General features: G+C 57.7%; 1 protein-coding gene across 1 annotated transcript; it reads left to right on the top strand.

The window, feature by feature from the left end:
• Positions 1 to 233: 233 nt before the first annotated feature.
• On the top strand, positions 234 to 13,395 carry EFNB1 (ephrin B1). Its single transcript, XM_066356689.1, has 5 exons — positions 234 to 1,136; positions 9,927 to 10,204; positions 11,000 to 11,092; positions 11,290 to 11,418; positions 11,537 to 13,395. The coding sequence occupies exons 1-5, from the start codon at positions 1,009 to 1,011 to the stop codon at positions 11,947 to 11,949; spliced, it is 1,041 nt and encodes a 346-aa protein (XP_066212786.1). The 5' UTR covers positions 234 to 1,008; the 3' UTR covers positions 11,950 to 13,395.
• The last annotated feature ends 5,855 nt before the right edge of the window (positions 13,396 to 19,250 follow it).

The raw sequence follows: 19,250 nt of genomic DNA, 5'->3' as shown, positions 1-19,250 counted from the left end.
TTCCCACGGGGTGAGCGCTCTGGGAACAGGACTAGGCGGGACCCATCCCTAACCGCACCAGCCGCACACTCAGATTGGTGCCATCGAGAGCGCCGCGTCCTTAAGAGCTCCCAGAAGCCCTGCCCCCTTCCTGTTCTGGGGGCGTGGTATGGGGCAAGGACCCCGTAACGGAGCTTTCTATTGGCTAAGAGCTGTAGGGTTGGCCTTGCGTTCGCCTGAGCAAGGGAGTAGACAGCTCAGCAGCGGCTGAGGGAGTCTATGCGCGCTGGTCAGCAGTGGGAGGTGTGTGAGGCTCGCACTGGCCGCAGACCCTCGGGCTCAATCGGGGAATCTAGGACTCTGCGACCGGGCTGCCAGGCCACCCTGCCGAGGCTTCAGAGACTCAAGCTGATGGGACTGGCTCGGTCAGCCGCATCTCCCCGCTCTCCTGAGTGCACTGAGCGGGGCCCGCGCTGAAGTAGAAGCTGTCGGGGGGGCGCGGAGCCCGGAGTCCCAGTGTGGCCTGGAGGAACGGAACCCGTGTCAGGGCGACCCAGGCGGGAGCCCCCGGACCGCGCTCGGGTTGTAGGGAGACTCTCACTTCTTCCGAGGGGCGCCGATCCCGGGACGGTCGAGGCGTCGGGGCGGCCACCGCGTCACCAGCGGGGAGATCCCGTCGGGGAAAGGGTGCGCAGTCCCCAACAGTCTCGGGGAGCAGAGCGGAATCGGGCGGGAGCCCCCGGGGGCGCAGAGCCCCCATCGCGCCCGGTGCGGCGGAGAGGTCAGGCGAGCGCGCCCTCGGAGGCCGAAGCCCATGCCCGGGGTGGGGGCGGCTGCCCAGTGAGTCCTCCTGGCCGGCCGGGAGGAGAAGAGCGACACCAAAGCCGGCGGGCGGGGAGTACTTCAAGGCCGGCGGCCGCGGAGGATGGGAGCCTGAGCGGCTCAGAGCGCAGCGCAGCACGGGAAGAAGAGGCGAGCTTTGCTGAGGAGGCGCCAGGGGACCCCGAACTGCAGGCTGCCCCCAGGAAGATGGCCCGGCCTGGGCAGCGTTGGCTCGGCAAGTGGCTTGTGGCGATGGTCGTGTTGGCGCTCTGCCGGCTTGCCACGCCGCTGGCCAAGAACCTGGAGCCCGTGTCCTGGAGCTCCCTCAACCCCAAGTGAGTAACTTATCGACTCTGGTCCCTGGGGGTGGGAGGCGCTCCTTCGGGGTGAGGCCGCGCGCTCCCGAGTGCGAGTGGGGAGGTTCGGAAGAGGAGCGGCGCCCCATTTTGTCTCTGGCTTTTTCGAGTGTGTTTTCCTGCGGGCGGGCGGGGCGGGGGCGCTTGGCTGGGTTGTGACCCCGCGGCTTGTGGGCCCTCTGCTCCGCACGTCGCAGATCAAGTCGAGATGGTTGCGTCAGGCGGAGCTGGGAGTCCCGGCGCTCGGGAGCGTGCTAGAGAGCTGCGTGGTGGGGAGAGAGGGTGGAGGCGGGGAGGCAGAGGAGGTAGCCCCTTCTAGGGCCCCTGGGAACGTGGCGGTTTTCGCCCAGAGCCTCTCCGGGGTCGGGCTTGACCTGGGCGGGGGATGAGGCCGGAACATAGGTTCCTCGTTTGTTAAGCTGTGAAGGGACCGGGGCGCGGGACCCCGACCTTGGGGCGGGTGGCAGCGCCCGTATACCCATTCGGGCTTCTCCCATTCTCATTTCTTTCTTCCCCGTTTGCCTTCCTTGCCTTTCGCTTTGCCGTCTCTTCTAGCCCCCCTTTTCTCCCTGCCGGGCCTTGGAAGGGCGGGCGTCGCTTCCAGACTCACAAAGGCGGCGGGTGGAGAGGGGCGGAGTGGGAAAGGGTTTGTGGGTGGGTGGTTCGATCCAGCGCCCGTCGGGGGTCCAATGGAGCCGGTGGCAGAGATTCGAGGGCGCCCGGGAGGAGAGTGGCGGCTCAGCCTGGGAGGGAGGAGGGTGGGGAGGGAAGGATTTGAAGGATTCCTGCCTAGGCGGTCCGTGGGCCCCCACCCTGTGTCCCTCAGACTGGGAAGCTGTGCTTAGCTTTCCCCAAGGGTTTGGGAGGCAGCTATGTAGAGGAGATCCTTTCTTTCTTTCCTCCTCCTTCCCCTTTACACCCCCCCCCCCCAGCAACACACACCTTTCAGGGCCGTGGCTCACGGGTTTCTGGGCTGTTAGTGGGGAGTCTTCAGGGCTGTGTGGTTGGATCTCTGGACCTTTTTCTCTTTTGGCATCCAGGACTCAGGTTGAGACTCGGGGGTCCACATTGCTTTTCCTTCCTGTTTTCTTGAGGTCGCTGCAATGTACAGACAATGTACGCTTAGTGGGGAACTGGGGGGCCTTGGCCTGCCCTGTCTTGTGCTCTCAATTCCTGTATCTGGAATCTTTTCCTGTCCACTCTCCTGGGCTCCCCGCTAACTTCCCGGGCTCCTGCCGGCCTCAGTCTCATGGGTCCCAGGGACAGCGCACCTCTCAGTCCTAGCTTGGGGGAAGATAGCTTCTTTAGTTCTCTTCTCCTTGGGTGTAAGTAGGGTCCTATTTACTGGTTGGTGGGGTAGCTGAATCGGGGTCAGGCTAGAGGGCTCTGCCTTGGTACAGGAAAGGGATTAGCAAGAATTCCTCCCTTACTCGAAGCCAAATTGGGCGCAGCACTTTGCTAACAGTAAGGACTCAAAAATGGTCTGGGGGCCCTGGGTTGCTGAGCCCGGATGGGGGGAGGTTGTGAAGTGTCTAGTTCTCCTCTGTAACGGTGGAGGCTGGAAGCGCTCCCTCTTGAGCCAGGAGAGCTGAAAGCCGCCTGGGGTAGCCCATCATAGGGGCTCATGGGAGTGACCTAATTGCTCTCTCGGGTCTCTAACCAGAGCTAGCAAGCGGCTCCACAGCTGGAAGGGAGCCCTCCTGCAGAGTTGGGGTTGGGTGGGAGAGACAAGATCTCTCTGGGCTTCCCGCTTTTTGTGTTTTGAGCCTTTAGTGTCTGGACTGGTTTACAGGTTTTGGGGATCTGACACCCCTGCGTCCACTTCAGGCTGAATGCAGGCATCCTGGAGGGTGAGGGGGTGCCTGAGGACTCAGTGGGACACGCACGAATTCCTTCCTATGATTGAGCAGATCCTGGGACTGGTCCTGGTGTCCCTGCCCCACCCCCTCCCCACTTCCATCTACTCTCAGGGGTCTGGAATGCAGCCGCCATGGGGGGGGGGCAAGAAGACAGGATGGATGCGCTGCCTTCTGCTCGGCTGCAGCTCTGGGGGCTGCTTTCGCCACTGCACCCAACCCTCAGGCTGCCACGGCCTCTCAAATAAACAGTCTCACTCTGTGCGTCTCCCTCTTTGCCTCGGCCTGAGTGCTGCCTCTCGGGTCCGTGTCGGCTGGCCCTCTCCACCCTCTGATCCATGCTCACCTCCCCTCTCTAGCCAGGCTCACCAGCTTTCCCCTTCTCTCACACTCCCTCTCACTCTTAGTCACTCTCTGCCTCTTTTTCTCAAGTCCTTTTGTTTCTCGCACATGCCTGTGCTCTCCCTCACAGGCTCATTTTCTCTCTTCCCTCCCCGCTTCCTCCTGGCTTTTGGTCTGTCTCCTCAGCCCTGTCAGGAGCTGGCACCCCCCCCCCCCCCCCAATCTCCCAGTGCTTATAAACCCTGCTTAATTGCTTCCTCCTTGGGAAAAAAAAATCAAAATAAAGAAGTGGTGGGGCTAGGGGTACGTTTCTAGGTTCCGGGGAGCACCCCTGCCCTGACCGGCGGAGTGAGGCTTGAAGGGCCAGCTTAGGATGCCCAGCCTCTTTCCCAGATTGGCACCGGGGCTTTCAGTGTGCTGGACCCTGGGTGGCGAGAGGGCTCCTGCCTCCTTGGCTCCTCTCCTTAGCTTTGTCCGATGAGTGCAGCGTGGGGAGGTCGGTTTGGTCCCACCAGAGGCTGGGAGGAACCAGAGTATGTGCCTGCGCCTGGGTGGGGGGCTGTGATGGAAGGTCCCAGGGCAGCCCCTCCCCCAGCCTCCTCCCCTGAGAGCTTGGGGCAGCCGGCAAACCTCCTATTTGAGTCTTCAGCCAAGTCCAGCTGCTGCAGTTCACTCTCTCAGTCCCGTTCTGTTCTGAACCCTTCTCGCCCCGCACTCAGGTTCCCCCACCTCCAGGGAGTGGGAATGTGCGTGAGATCACATTACAGCTTCCCTACAAGCGCGTGGGGGTGGGGGTTCAGCATGGCGTCCAGGACCCTTGACTCCATCTAGTATGGGTGGGGGCAGCTGCAGACCCCAACCCAGGCTTGCCTGCTACAAGCCAAAGTGTTGTCCCCAGCCCCCTCACAGCTGTTCCAGCTCACAGTTCTGGGGAGGCCAGCTAATGGGGCCCCTTTCCTGGGGCGGCTAGGGACCTGACCTCCTCTACTCTGTGGCTGATTGGCCACAGGTGGGGACCTGAGAGTGCTGGGAACCCAGCAGCTCCTTGAGTTCCCTGTTCCTCTCCCTCCTCGCCCACACCCCATGCAGCCAGGCCAGGGTCAGGAGGGCCATGTGAGTCTGGGGTGGGGCTGAATCAAGGGTTCCCTTTCTCCCCTCAGGCTCTCCACTGCCTCCCCAGCTCAGGGGACGATGATGGGCAGGCCCTGGATACTACTGTGCATCCAGCCTTTCTGGGGTTGGGACTACAGAAAGGGTGGGCCAGCCAAGAGGCTGCTAGTTGCCATGGTAACACCAGGTTTGGGGGAGGGTCCGCCGTGTGATTATTAGGGGAGCTGAGGTGCGGGATGCTCACCAGCACGGGTTCATTGCCCTGTGACCCACAGCAGCCCCTCCTGGGTGTGTGGGTATGATAGTCGTTTTGGGCAGGGGTGCTAACAGCCAGGACTGTAAGCTTCTTACTTCTAAACAGCACACACAGTGCTTGGTGTGCTAACAGTTAGGCAGCACTTTGCTACTCACAGGAGCCCTCATGTGTGAGCTCACTGGATGCTCTCAACAGCCCTGGAAAGTTGGAATGCCCCCCCCCCCATTTCCCAGACAAGGAGGCATACGCCCAGAAAAGACTTGTCTACAGTCAGTTAGCCCCTGGGGGTAGCACTGTGCCATGTGCCATTCTGTCCACACCATTCTGTGGCCGTGGGCTCTAGGAGAGATGGGGATTCAAGATGGAGTTTGGGGAGAGGCGCTGGCTCCCTGCCCCTGGGCTCCCCTCTCACTTTGCAGGACTGCGTGCATCTGTCCTGGTGACTCAGGCCCTGCCCGCGTGGGATGAGCAGTGCTCTGACCTCCTCGTTTGACTTTGCTGGGCCTACCTCTGAGGGCAGCCTGCTCAGGTGGCCTGAACTGGGAGGCAGTCAACTCACTACCTGGCGTTCTCTCTCCTGAGTTCTGAACAGCACCTTTGCTTCCTTTCTGAGCCAGGAATCTTCCTCTTAAGGACCCCACAGAAAGCAGACAATGATAGAGGGAGGGTTAAGCCCCCTGTGGACCTGAGCATTGGCCAGGTGGGGCATGCAGGAGGGCATAGTCCAGTGTGGGTGGGGAGGTGACTTCCTCTGGGAGTCTCCTGGCTTCCCTGCCTCCGACAGTGCTCTGTGTGTGCCAAGACCCAGCTGCTGTTCCTGCCCACCCATGCCTGGGCGGGCACTGCTGGGACACGCCAGGCCTGCTCCTGCTGCCTCAGGGGCTGGGTGGAGCTAGGGGAGGGAAAAAGGAGCCTTTAATTTGGGGGCTCTCCACCCTTTCTGGGATGAGAGCAGACTTGAGCTCTGGCTTGGGGTCTGTCCTTCACTGGTCTTACCGCCCTTGGGGGTGCAGGCATGGTGGTGCTGGGGTCACCCAATCAAGGCTGTGGCTAGAGTCTTCTACTGACCTTGGACTAACATGGCCTGGGACTAGCCTCTCCCTTCGGCCACTCTCTGACCACAAGTTCCAAGAGCCCGAGGTAAGGATGAGGAGAAAGGAAGTATAGATCTGGTCAAACGTGGGCAACCTTCTGGGCACGACTCCCACACTACAAGCTCTGCCCACTAGAGACTGTATGTGTACGGGTGGAGAGGGGCTCCGCTGGACAAAAGAAGCAGGGGCAGTTAGCCTCTGACCAGTCCAGTGCCTTGGAGGTTCAGGTGTCTCTTGCAGGACTCTTAGCCATCATGGCGTACTTCTAAGCTCAGTAGGAAGGCTGTGGGAGAGCCTTGGACTAGGGTGCAGGGGGAAAGGCACATCCCAAGGCCGGAGCTGGACTACTCAGGCTGCCTCCCCCAAGTCCTTTTACCCCCTTGGGTGGAGCCCTGGGGTCTGAGGGCTATCGGATGCTGAGAAGGGAAGGCCTCAGGAGTTACCATGACGACCTGCTTCAGACTTCCCGCTGGGCCATGTCAATCCCCTTAGTTTCCAGAAAAGGGCTTTGTCTGGGGGTGGCCCCAGGCAGGAAGGCTTGACTTGATTATGGGGGCAGTGGTAGTTTTTGAAAAGTGGAGGATAAAGAGTTTAACTTGGGGCCATTCTCTTCCTCCTCCTCTCCTGCCTCTACTCCTAACCTGGTGAGTTTGAAAGGCAACCTGCGGAGTCTCCCTGTACAATATGACTAGTGTACTTGGCTTTGTGGCCTCACTCTCTCGCTGGCTCCATACCCACCCCTGATGACCCCTTGCCACTTTCTTGGGCTTCCCAGAGGCCAAGAAGCAATTTTCCCAGTGGTGGGGAAGGTGCTGATAATACACTGTCATGGGGGATCAGAGTCAGGGTAGGTAGGTGTCCTCAGGCTCCTGTCCTTTCTGCACTTTAGGTCAAGGTGAGTTTCCCTCTGCCAGCTGCTATGCAGATGAACTGATGAATATTAATGAACCCTGTTCACTGAGGTTGAAGAGACTCTGAGGGATGTTGGGGGCAATAGTCCTCTCTTCTTCCCTTGACTCCACCCTCTATGTAGATGTCGGTTCCCTCTGTCTTTGGGTTTCAAGTAAAACCCTGAGGAGCTGGAAGCCCCGTGTTCCAATTCCAGGGCTCCAGATCCTGGTTGGTGTTGCGAGACTGTGCTCAGGGAAGTCAGGACATCCAGGTGAGTAAGCCAGGGTCAGGTGGTTAGAAAGCTGAGCTGGGGTGTACCCGCTTTCATGTCCTCAACATACCTGCTGCCACCTCCAGATAGGGTCTTGTTGAGGTGCAGCTGTACGAGGTTTTCTTAGATGCCCTAAAGGTTAATGTCCTGGGTGAGTTTAGTCTCCTCAAGTGGGCTCTGAGTACCTTCCTTCAATGGAAAAGTTCATCTGGTCACTCATACCTTCACATGCGGAGCCTGGACTCAGTGGGTCTCGAAGCTTCCTTCTGGCTCTGAAGTGTTAGAAGTTGTCTAATCCTGTTGTCTGGATGGAACCAGTGGGAGCATTGGAGAGTGGAAAATACCTTGAGAATGAATTATAGAGGCTTTGGTGAAACTTCTTAGCTTTTTATGGTACATGGGGTGAGGGCGTTCCCTCTTAAATGTTTATGTGTGCCCCCATCCCCTGCCAGCTTCCTTTCTGGCCCTCAGGGGTGCAGTAAGGTTAGGTACCAAGTGAGAGACTTCACTGTGGCTTTTACTGTCCTGCACAGCAAGATAGATGACAGACCCTAGCTTGGTGGAGCCTCACTCGATATGAAGAGAGGCCTGCCTTTCTTCACATTCTTTTTTTTTAAATTTATTAATTAATTTATTAATTTTTATTTATTCATTTTTAGAGAGGACAGAGAGGGGGAGAGAGAGAGACAGAGAGAGGAGAGAGAGGGGGAGAAAGAAAGACAGAGAGGGAGAGAGAGGAGAGAGAGACAGAGAGAGAGAAGGGGGGAGGAGCTGGAAGCATCAACTCCCATATGTGCCTTGACCAGGCAAGCCCAGGGTTTCGAACCGGTGACCTCAGCATTTCCAGGTCGACGCTTTATCCACTGCGCCACCACAGGTCAGGCCTTTTTCTTCATCTACTTGGTCTTCATCTACTCACCTCCTTGGCTGTCATTTCTGTCCCTTGGGTGAGGACACTGAGCTCCCAGTTGGCCCTCAAACCATGCAGTCCCCACTGTGGAACATTCCCTTAGGAAGCGGAACCATGCTGTTCCACTGGCAGCTTCATTCTCTTGAAGTACTGCCTTCAGCCCTTCATTGTCCTTCCTCCTAGAAAGTCTGTCCCCAAGCCTGACCTGTGGTGGCGCAGTGGATAAAGCGTCGACTTGGAAATGCTGAGGTCGCTGGTTTGAAACCCTGGGCTTGCCTGGTCAAGGCACATATAGGAGTTGATGCTTCCTGCTCCTCCCCCCTTCTCCCCCCCTCTTCTCTAAAATGAATAAATAAAATCTTAAAAAAAGAAAAAGGAAATAAAAGAAAGCCTGTCCCTAGTGAGATGAAGCCCACAGGGTGGGTTGTGAGCCTCGAAGCCTTTCAGTTTGGCCCTAGCTGAGCCATTTCTGAGCATGCCCTCACATGAGCTGTGCTTCCACTCATGGCCTGCAGCCCTTGCTGTTTGAACTACCCTCCTCAGACATGACCTACAGATAGCCTGGCACTGTGTACTGCTGGAGCGTGGGTCATTTACTTTTCTGACCGACACCAGACAGTAGAGGCCTTGAGGATGGGGCCACATCTCTTATTCTTATCCCCACCCCCAACCCAAGAAACAAGACCGGGCTCCTATGTACTTGGTGTCGGTAGCTGGCTGCCTGCCTCTTGAAGTCAAACGTGGTGAATGCCTACTGTGTGCTAGGTGCTCTGCACATGCCGCTGTGTCTGTCCTCTACACCCCAAGGGAGGAGGGCTCTTCCCACCCCCAGGTCACGAGGGAGGAAACAAGCTCAGGGAGGACAGGCAGCACATCCAAGGTTAGAGCACTAGTCAGGGCCCTGTCTGCCTGATTCCGAAGTCCGAAGTCTGTCCTTCCCCAACATAGTACTGCCTAGCTCCCAGTTCCAGCCTGCCCAGGCTCCGATGTGGCCAAGGGAGCACCAGTTTTTCACTATGTGTGGAGGCTGGGAGAGAGCGATGTGAATAGATGGACCCGGGCAGCTGTCCTCCACCTGCGATTCCCCAGTGCCAGGCCTTCTGGTGTAGAAGACAAACCTGCCTCAGATGGCATTTGTCCATCTCCTCTCAGGATCCGGAGCACAGGCAGTGTGGAGGCGGGGGAATTAGCACATAGATGAGGGAGGCTCCCGGGGCCCTCTGTTATATGATCTATTGTCTCTGCTTTGGTCCCTTCTCCTCCCTCTGTTCTTAGGAGTGACACTGCTCAAGCTTTGAGGTTCAGGCTCTTGATCATTGGGGGTCAGATATGTCGAGGTAGGACACTGGTGGGCAGTGGGGACTCGGGAGATCTGTGTGCAGCTGCACCTGCCTAGAGACTGTGCCCATTACCCCTGGGCTCCAGGAGATGTGCATTCCTGTCTCCCCATCATGTCCAAGATTAACAAGGCTGGGGGAGAAGGTAAGGATTCCAGGCAGCCTGAGCCTCCCTAGCCATTGGCTGGGAGCTGTGGGGGTGGCGGCTAAGGCATGTGTGGGCTTGTGTGTGTGTGTCTGTGTTCTGTGCATGCACACGCGCATTTGCACACGTGTACAGAGCTGGTGGCAACAGTGGCTGCGAAGGAATGTGAGTGTGATGGTGGTGGGAGGAGGATCGGGCTGCCACCTCCAGGGAGCCCAGGGCTGATACCTTGGTACCCAGCCCATCAGACACGTCAACCCCCTGCGGAAATGCCACATTAGGACAAAGGGCTCCCCCAGCTAGGTAGTGCCCCACCCTGTCGAGCAGTCAAAGCCTGGCAGCCTTGCCCATGGGCCACCCCTTCCACACCCTGCTGCTAGTGTGGTTCTCTCTCCCCACCCCTTTCCTTGCTCAAGGAAGGAGGAAAGACAGAATTCCTGTTCTTGCCATCTCCACTCAGGAGGCCCAGCCAGGCCCTCACGGTCTGCTTTCCTGGCTCAGGAGGTGGCCTGCAAACCCCAACCCTGAGGCTGACCCCTCTCTTCCCTTCTCGGCAGGTTCCTGAGTGGGAAGGGCCTGGTGATCTACCCAAAGATTGGAGACAAGCTGGACATCATCTGTCCTCGAGCAGAAGCAGGGCGGCCCTACGAGTACTATAAGTTGTACCTGGTTCGGCCCGAGCAGGCCGCCGCCTGCAGCACTGTGCTTGACCCCAACGTGCTCGTCACCTGCAATCGGCCAGAGCAGGAAATCCGCTTCACCATCAAGTTCCAGGAGTTCAGTCCCAACTACATGGGCCTGGAGTTCAAGAAGCACCATGATTACTACATTACCTGTGAGTCCTGCCCATCGTGTGGGTCTCTCCTGTCCTGTAGCGTGGTGGCCCCTGAGGAGTGCAGTGAGACTGCACACGGTCAAGGCCCTGCCTGATCTGGTCCACTTTGGAGACTGGCAGGCTCTCCTCCCTGCCTGGCCTTGGGATTCTGGCACCAGTGTTAACCAAGGGCCCTCTGCCAGCTTGTCTTGGCTGGAGGAGTTGAGTGGGAGAGGACTCCCATTTGTAGTGCTTTCTCTCCTTTGCTTTGCCCACCTAGGATCTAATCTTGGGAATGGCAGAGTTGGCAGAGCCCTTTGGGATCAGCCAGCTGTTCGGCCTTTCTCTTCATGGGAAAGTGCCACCCCAGCAGAGGAAGGGCCTTCGTGCCTAGATTGCACACAGAGTTAGGGAGAGGATTGGGACCCCAACCCAGTTCTCTGGACCCCTAATCCGGAGTCCTTCCAGTCTGTGAAGAAGCCTCCCTCAGGATGCCAGTTCTGATTGCTTTGCCTCTGAGCAACATTGTCCATTGAGAACACACACCTTAGGTGCACTGAGAAAGAAGGGCCAGGGCCCAGTCATGTACAGCAGCCCCTGGGGAGAGGCTGGTTCCTGGCCGGACTGGGCAGGGCTGGCCACGCTGTTTCTGTGGGAGGGGAGAAGTCGAAAGGGTCTCGGGTAGGTGGGGGCTGCCTGCCACTCCTTGCCTCCCAGGTCTGTCCCAACAACGGGCACTGGGGCAACACTCGGGTTTCTGGGTCATGAGGACAGGCCTGTCTCTCCCCCTCATGGTGCTGGCCTTTTGCTGCACAGCTACATCCAATGGGAGCCTGGAGGGACTGGAGAACCGGGAGGGTGGTGTGTGCCGCACACGCACCATGAAGATCATCATGAAGGTCGGACAAGGTGAGTGCCCAGCGTGAGGGCCCCCAGCGAGGCCTCTGCAATAAATGTCCCCAGTGGGTGTTGAGAGGAGGGGAAGGGGCAGTATAATTTGGGTAGCTGAGGTCTGGTCTATACGCCATACTTGGCCCACCCCAGATGATTGAGGCCCCCAGTCTGGTGGGGTCGCTTCCCCTCACCTGTCCTCTCTCCACCCCTAGACCCCAATGCTGTGACGCCTGAGCAGCTGACTACTAGCCGGCCCAGCAAGGAAGCAGACAACACTATCAAGATGGCTACGCAGGCCCCTGGCGGCCGGGGCTCCTTGGGTGACTCTGACGGCAAGCATGGTGAGTGGAGGGGTCTCTGCCCTGTCAGGGCCTGTCTCTGAAGAAAGGCAGGGTGGGACCCAGCCGAAAATCTGCCGCGTGTCCTTGACCACCCCTACCTTCGGTCCCCCTTCCTCAGAGACTGTGAACCAGGAAGAGAAGAGTGGCTCAGGGGGGAGCGGAGGCAGCAGGGGGGACCCCGACAGCTTCTTCAACTCCAAGGTAGCATTGTTTGCGGCCGTTGGCGCTGGCTGCGTCATCTTCCTGCTCATCATCATCTTCCTGACGGTTCTGTTACTAAAGCTGCGCAAGCGACACCGCAAGCACACACAGCAGCGGGCGCCCGCCCTCTCGCTCAGCACCCTGGCCAGTCCCAAGGGGGGCAGTGGCACAGCGGGCACCGAGCCCAGCGACATCATCATCCCCTTACGGACTACAGAGAACAACTACTGCCCCCACTACGAGAAGGTGAGTGGGGACTACGGGCACCCCGTCTACATCGTCCAGGAGATGCCCCCGCAGAGCCCAGCGAACATCTACTACAAGGTCTGAGGGCCCGGCGCGGCCTCGGGCCCCGAGGGACAGTCGGCCGGGGACCGCACCTCTCTTCTCTCCCCACGCCCTTCCCCTTGCCAGCTGTGCCCACCTTTGTATTTAGTTTTGTAGTTTCTTGGCTTTTATAATCCCCCTTTTGCCCTGCCCCTGGGCTTCGGAGGCGGTGCTTGTGCCCCAGCCCCCACGCTCTTGTGCCTTCCCCCTCTGGCCAGGCCTCAGGGCTCTGCGGGGGTGCCCCTTCTTGGAGGGCAGGGTTGGACGCTGATGGACAGCAGGCAGGGAGACGCCCCCTTGGCCCTGTCCCCCTCGCCCCCTTTCCCCCTTCCCAGGACTGCTTGTCCGCTATCATCACTGTTTTTAATGTTTTTGTGTTCATTTTTTAGCTGTCAACTCATTTTCATCTGTTTTTGGAAGAAAAAATAGAAAAGGCAGCCCCTCCCCAGGCTTTCTGAGCAAGGCTCAGCCCAGTACAGGGGGCCAGGGGCAGGATGTGGCCAGCCAGGAAGCATAAGATGGCATTTCTTTTATAAACTTCTTGTTATTTGTGTGGGGGGGTGGCAGGCCAGGGCTGTTCTTGCCCATGAGGGAAGACGACAGTGCCACTGGGCAAGGTGTCTCCCCTCCTGACCCTTCTGCTACAAAGCTGATCTTGGCAATGGGGTAGTGGCTGCCACCCTTCCACCAAAAAAAAAAAAAAAAAAAAAAAAAAAGGAAAGAAAAGAAAAAAAAAAATCCCTTCCTTGTGGGATTCTTGGGCATCTCCTGCCTCCCTTACTCTCACGGTAATTAACGTCTTAATTGGCTGTTGCCTGGGGAACAGGAGAGCTGCTGCAGGCAGATGACCTCATGGGGGGTGGAGGGAGGTGAGGTGCCCAGGTGGCTATTTGCCCTGCAGAGCTGGGAGTTCTCCCTTCTCCCCCCTCCCCCCGCCCTGCTCTCTCCTCAACTTCGGCCCCCTTTGGCCTGATGGGAGACAGAGGCCCAGGGCAGAGACCTACGCGGGTATAAGGCCAGGTGGCTTGCTCCTTTTCTGGGCTCGAGCGCAGGTGGGTGCATGCCCCCAACCCAGCCCTCACTGTCCTCCCAATCTTGGGCTGGGGCCTGGCAAGAGGAAGAGGCTGCCCAGGGTTGGGCCAGCACGCCGTGCACTTTGACCCCGTCTCCTTGTCAGCACGGCTGCTAACAGACTGCCACTTGAGTGCGCCTGGCAGGTGCCCCCAGAGCGGCCAAGGCAGGAGATGGGCCTTACACCACCCACCTCTGCACCGCCTCCTGGCCCGCCGCCTGCCCCACGCCAGGTGGGAGAGGGAGCGGAACAGCCAGCCCCTTCCAGGTGGCAGTCGGAAGGGTTTTTTGTTTTTGTTTCTGTTGCCATTTGTGTAAATACTAGTCTTTTTTGGAAAAAAATAATGTAAAGATGTTTTGTATAAACTCTGAATTATTTTCTTGTTGCTTTTTTCTTAGAAAAAATGAGAACTAAAAAAAAATTAACTACATGAAGAAATGGGTGTAAAATGGTGTCGTGATGTTGGGGAATGAAGTGTAAGCATACGAGTGAGTGAGAGAGAGATTGCCTGTGCCCAATACGTGGTGATCTGGGCAGGTGCGGGAAGGGGCGGCTGTCCTAGTGGCGCAAGGTGTTTTATGTTCTCCTGTAGCCTTTGACCCCTCCCCCTCTCCGTCCTGCTGCCTCTATGGCATAGGCCATGGGCATCTGCCCAGTCTGCCACTAGACTCAGCTAGAGAGGTGGATGGGGGAGGGGTTGTTCCCATGGGGAACTGGGTGTGTCCACAGGTACTGCCACCACCTGGCTGGGGCTAGATCTGGGACCTGCTGGCAGGCCCAGCCCTGCCCTGCCTCAGGATGCCTGGAGGTGGATAGAAATAACTTCCTGAGAGCTGGCTCTCAGCTGCAGCCCACTGGGTCCTGGGGCTGCTTCAGGCTGCCCAGTTTCTGGCTTAACCAGAAGGATCCTCCGTCCCCGGTCTCCAAAGCTGGGCCACACCAGAGCCCTTAGTGTGGCCCACCTCGGGGATCTGGCTGGCGGCTGAAGCCCTGAGCTAGAGCAGCCCTGAACACCCATCCAGTCTCCCTCCTCAGGCTGGGGGGTGGAGAGAGTGGAGAAGGCCCCGAACAGGGTTCGGCCTCATGTCGAGGCAGGGGCCCCGACTGGCAGGGCCTGGGCCTTCCCGCTCCAGTCTGGAGCAGGCCACAGGGCCTGTGCGGGGACTCCCTGTGGGGATGGCTCAGACAGAAGTCAGGAGAGGGAGCACAAGTGAGGTCCCTGCAGCTAAAAATGTGTAAGAAGGCGTTAGAGGAAAGAAGGAAGGAAGGGAAGAGTGAGTTTGTGACCCAGAGCAGGAAGCCCCTGAGCACCAGCCAAGGCTGTGAGGGAAGTAGAAGCACATGGAGACCGAAGGTGGAGAAGGCCCAGGACTGGGACCGCAGGGGGGAGGGCTGGGAGGCTGGCCGGGGCAGGGCTGGGCCCGGCTGGGGTGCTCCGGGAGCCAGCTGGGGCAGAGGCTGTTTGTTTGGTTTCTCATTAACCAAAGGAAGTTCCTGGATCAGATGAGGCCTCTGCTGCCTGCCTGCCTGCCTGCCTGCCTGCCTGGAGAGGGGCCTGGGTTGGGCCGGGGGTCTCCAACCAGGGCTGCTTCAGGCCAGATTGATGATTCTAACTGAGCTGGAGCCTGACTCGGGTTGGGTGAGCCCGTCCCATACTTCTTTAACCGAGTTTCCTTGGGTGGTCCCCAGCCCAGTTCAGGAAACCAGCTGCCCCCATTCTCCTGGTGGGTGGGGGTGGAGTTCCCAGGGGCCCCTGGGGAGTAGCTGTGGGCGGGTGAAGTAGAATCTGTCGCAGAGGGCAAAGGACAGCATGGGGCAGCCTTTCCACAGCCCAGAAGGTGGGCGTCTGGCTGGTTCCGCTCGCCCTGGCCCAGGGGCCGCAGCTGGGCCCAGCGTGAGCTCAGTGCCTGTGCTGTGCAGGCCTCACAGCAGTGCTCAGTGCCCTTCACCTGGACAGGGCCTGCTGCTTTTTAAAAAATACTCTTACCCACATTATCTCACTGAACTTTCTCAAACCCTGTTAGGGCAGAAGTGGTGGAATTATTTGCCTCACATCTTAGATGAGGAAACCGAGACTCTACGAGGGACAGAACCTGGCCCCCAAACACACATCGAGTGAATGAATGGGAGCGTGGGAGTTCAAGGCCAGGCCTTGTGCTCCACCCTGAGCCAACAGGGGTCCTGGAGGGTGACTCTCTCCTCTGGCCCACTCCCCTGCTCCCTGCCTCGTGTTGGGTGAGATTGAGCAAGGGTGCTTCTTTGGGCATCTTGAAGAATAAGAGCCCTCCCCCCAACTCCCTTCCTGTCTGTGTGGCTCAGGGAGGGACCATGCTTCGCTAGCTGGAGGCAGGAGGTGTGAGCCTCCTGTGGTTGGGCCTCAGACCAGCCCCACCCTCTGCTCTCCTTCCTGTCCCAGCTGAGCCCAATCGCCAGGTGAGTCAAGGATAGAGGATGCTTCCCAGGTGAGGGTGGAGCTGCCTGGCTTCCTCCACAGGCTGGGTCCAGGTCACCAATAAAACCAAGCTGGGCAGGTGCTAACCAGGCCTCAGTTTCCTAAAGGAACAGGCTTTGTGAAGCTGGAAGGTCAGGACTCTTGTGCCTCATTGCACTGGTCCGTTTATGCTTCTAGGAGGCCTCCCCGCGGCCCCAGGGATGTGGATGGCCTGGGACCCTGTAGGCAGGGGCATGAAGGTGGGCTGAAGAAGCCAGGAGAGACCTAGTCTCACTTGGGACCATCCTAGGTGGGGCCCTGAGAGCAGCTGGCATCAATCACTCGGAAATCCGGCCTGCCTGCCTGCCTGGCTGGCCTCCTATCCTGCCCGGGCACGTCACATTCCCACTGACGTCCCAGCTGAGTCAGCCCCAGCCTGCGTGGGGACCCTCCTCGACTATCTGCTGCTGGCCTCCTGTACAGCTGGCCGTTGGATCTGGGGGGCTGGGATCCCAGCTGGTGCTTGTTAGGCTGGCTCCCTCTTTGGGAGTCTGCTGAGGGGGAGACCAGCCCCCACCCAAGACAGGGGTCACAGAGCCCAAACTGAAAGCAATTTAAGGGCATGGGGGAGACAGTAATTATAGGTTCTGTTTCCAGTGGTTAATTATCCAGCTGGCAGAGAGAAAGTAAAGAGGGAAAGCTGGGGGTGGGGGGGTAAGGAATGTGTGAAGGGATATGGGAGGGCAGGAGAGTTTGCCACAGGCCCTTTGATACAGGAGAAAGAGCCTGTGGCTGCCGTCCTCACGCAAGCATGACTTTTTTTGACCTGGGCAGGCAAGTCCCTGCCTCTTTGGGCCTCAATTTTCCTGTCTGGTTAGTAAATGAGACTGGATGTCTTCATTTATTCAGAAAATGTTTACTGAGTACCTACTATATGCCAGCCAGTGCTCTGGTCACTGGGGTACACTGATGAACAGGATAGAGAAGGCTCCTGCTCCCAGGGACCTCATGTTCCAGAAAGGCCTTTAAGTGCCTAGTTAGCTCTTAAGGGTGCTTATGTGTTGATGGGCGGTGGGAATGTGAGAGGCAAAATGGAGGAGACACAGATTAAAAACTTGGATTCTAACGCTAGCCTTTCATGCATTCATTTATCTACTTAAAAAAAACAACCCCCAACAACAACAAATTTTGAATGCCTGGCATGTAATAAGCACCAATAAGTGGTTGCTGTTGCTTCTCTTGTGAAGGGTGCTGCGGGCAGTTTGGCTCTGTGGCTGGACTTCTTGAGCACCCTTCCTGCTTTGAGAGTAGACCCACGGCCTGCCTGTTCCCCTCATCACTGACCAAAGCTGGCCTTTTGCAAAATTCCCAAAACATCTTTATCAGAAGTTACCCTGGGACTCCAGTCCCAGCCTGCCTTGCCAGCCCCTAGCCCCAGAACCCGGGATGAGTTACACAAGTGTACCCACGATAAATACTTCCTGAAGCCAAAGCCGAGGAAATATGTGTTCTAGGCCCTTGCCTGCCTCTGGGGCCCCGTGGACTGGTCGTTGGTGAGGAGCTGGCTTCGAAGAGAGGATCTCCTGCCTTTCTCTGGCCAGGGCCCTCAGGAGAGGCTCCAGGGTCTTCCTTGGTTCCAGGGTCCCAGAAGCAGCCAGGGAGACCCTGGATCCAGCCTGCAGCAAGGACTGCGTGCTGGCTGGGCTCTGCTGGGCAGAGCCACTGCTGCCATGGGACTGCCTGGTGGCCTCTCCAGCTCTGCTCGTGCCCGCTCAGTAGAACCTGAGAGGTTTGAAGGCTAGGAAATGGTTGAGCTAAGACTTTTCCTGAGAGCTTCTTTCCAGACCAAACCCCTCATGGGAAACTGAGGCCCAGACCTAAGAAGGGCATCATTCAAGGTTCATGCACGCTGGTCCATTCAGGCCTCAGGAGCAGCTCCCTGCTGTCATGTACACTGTTGCTTTGTTCTCCCAGAATCCCCAGGAGTTTGTGTGTGTGAGTGAACCAAACAAACCTATATATACACAATATTTATATTGACAAACTCTGTAAGTTTACACAAGGCAATTACCAAAACGACACATTATAACCTTGAAAGAAAAAAAAAAGGTCCTGGGAGGTTTAGGCCTGGTCAAAGCAGACCTTGAAAATGCACTAACAGTTTGCTCTCCTCCCTGGTGTCCCCTCTCCCGTGGCACCTCATAAGTCACTCATTGGCACAGTAGCTTCAAGTCTTCAAGGGCCGGGTCTGCTGTTAGAGTACCAGACCCAGCATTGGGAGTCTCCAAGCTGGGCAGGGCAATAAAGACTCGCGGTTCCCCCTTCCTGGGAGCCCAGCGAGGCAGGCAGGCCAGTCTTCTGTGTACACCTTTGGGGCTTCCCTCCCCTTCCCCCATCCAGCAGCCAGGCCTTTCCAGCCAGCCTGACAGTTAGCTGTCCTTGCCCTGTCTGCAGCCCCCTGCACACACTAATAGCCATGGCAGTAACATGCTTTCACATGCAAATTACTATGGCATTCTCAGCCCCTGCCAGTGCCCCAGCCCCCACGGCCTCCCCTGAGCAGACTCAGAGAAGAGAATGGAATCTTTCAAGCTGTTAGGGAATTTAGAGACCTTCTAGTCCAGCCCCCTTGTTGGATGGATGGGAAAACTGAGGTCCAGAGAAGGGAAGAAGGAACTACCCACAGTCACACAGAGAGTTCACTCGGACTGGCCCTCACCCAGGTTTTCTGACTTCCAGCCCGTTGCCTCTTCAAGCCACCACAGCCTCCCAATTCTCCTGCTCCCCTCCCCATGCCAGGCTGTTTACCATGGACCCTGGGATCACTCCCTCTGGCACAGACTCTCATTCCAGGCACCCCTCAGTGGGGCCTGGGAGTGTGGAACCCAGAAAAGAAAAGGCTAGAGGTGCCCATGCCATAGGGGCATTGCCCAGGGAAGGGAGCCATTCTCCTTTGAAACAGGCAACAGGCAGGATTTGCTCACTTCTCTCTGTGTACCGCCCAATCCTCTGATTGTGGCCAAACCACTCTGGCCCTTTCTAGCAGGCCTGCCAAGCCATGCCAAGTCTTCTGGACCCTAGTCCCACCAGCTTTTTCCAGCTTTACAGATCACCACTCTGCTAGAGTTACCACTAGCAAAGCCCGGGCCCTGGGAGGCCCAGGGACCCAGGTCCCAGCTGGGGTATGGAAAACTTGCCCTTCAGTTCAGTTGAAACAAGATCAGAGTTTTCTGAAATGAACTTTACAAGGAAACAAAAATAAACACCAAAGGGGAAAAGGAGACTAGTTTACAGAGCATAGGTGTCTACTCCGCGCTCAGCCTGTCCTGCCACAGATGGGCCTGAGGTAGACGCTTGTGGATCATCTTTCAGCTCTGCCTCTGAAACAGCTCTTGACTCCTCCCAGTTCTAACAACCCCCAACTCCAGGGCCCTGGTTCAGGTACTTTCATCCCCTACCTGCACTATGGCAACAAGCCTCCTGACTGGTCCCCCTGCTTCCGTTCTGTCCCTCTCTCCTGCAAAACAGCAGCCAAAGTCATCTTTCCTAAACGCAGCCCTTGATCTTGTCAATCTCTGTGCACCTTTCAGATTCGTCAATCATCCCTCAACTCTTCGGTAGGTCTGTTGGGGCCCTGGGTGACCTGGCCCCTGCCGTCTCTTCAGCTTTGTGGCTCTACCCCTGCACAGCACACTCACAGCCCTCAGCACAGACGTGCCCACTGGTTCCTGACCAGGACAGGCACCCTTAAGCCTCTGAGCCTTTCCGCATGTGCTCCCATCAGCCAGAAATGCCTATTCA

Source organism: Saccopteryx leptura, chromosome X, assembly GCF_036850995.1.
Source record: "Saccopteryx leptura isolate mSacLep1 chromosome X, mSacLep1_pri_phased_curated, whole genome shotgun sequence".
NCBI classification, from domain to species: Eukaryota; Metazoa; Chordata; class Mammalia; order Chiroptera; family Emballonuridae; genus Saccopteryx; species Saccopteryx leptura.
This window is presented reverse-complemented; position numbering and strand designations above follow the sequence as displayed.

Coding starts and splice junctions, on each gene's coding strand:
- EFNB1 (XM_066356689.1), top strand. CDS start 1,009: ATGGCCCGGCCTGGGCAGCGTTGGCTCGGCAAGTGGCTTGTGGCGATG. Junction 10,205..10,999: donor CCATGATTACTACATTACCT/GTGAGTCCTGCC, acceptor TTTGCTGCACAG/CTACATCCAATGGGAGCCTG. Junction 11,419..11,536: donor TGACTCTGACGGCAAGCATG/GTGAGTGGAGGG, acceptor CCCCTTCCTCAG/AGACTGTGAACCAGGAAGAG.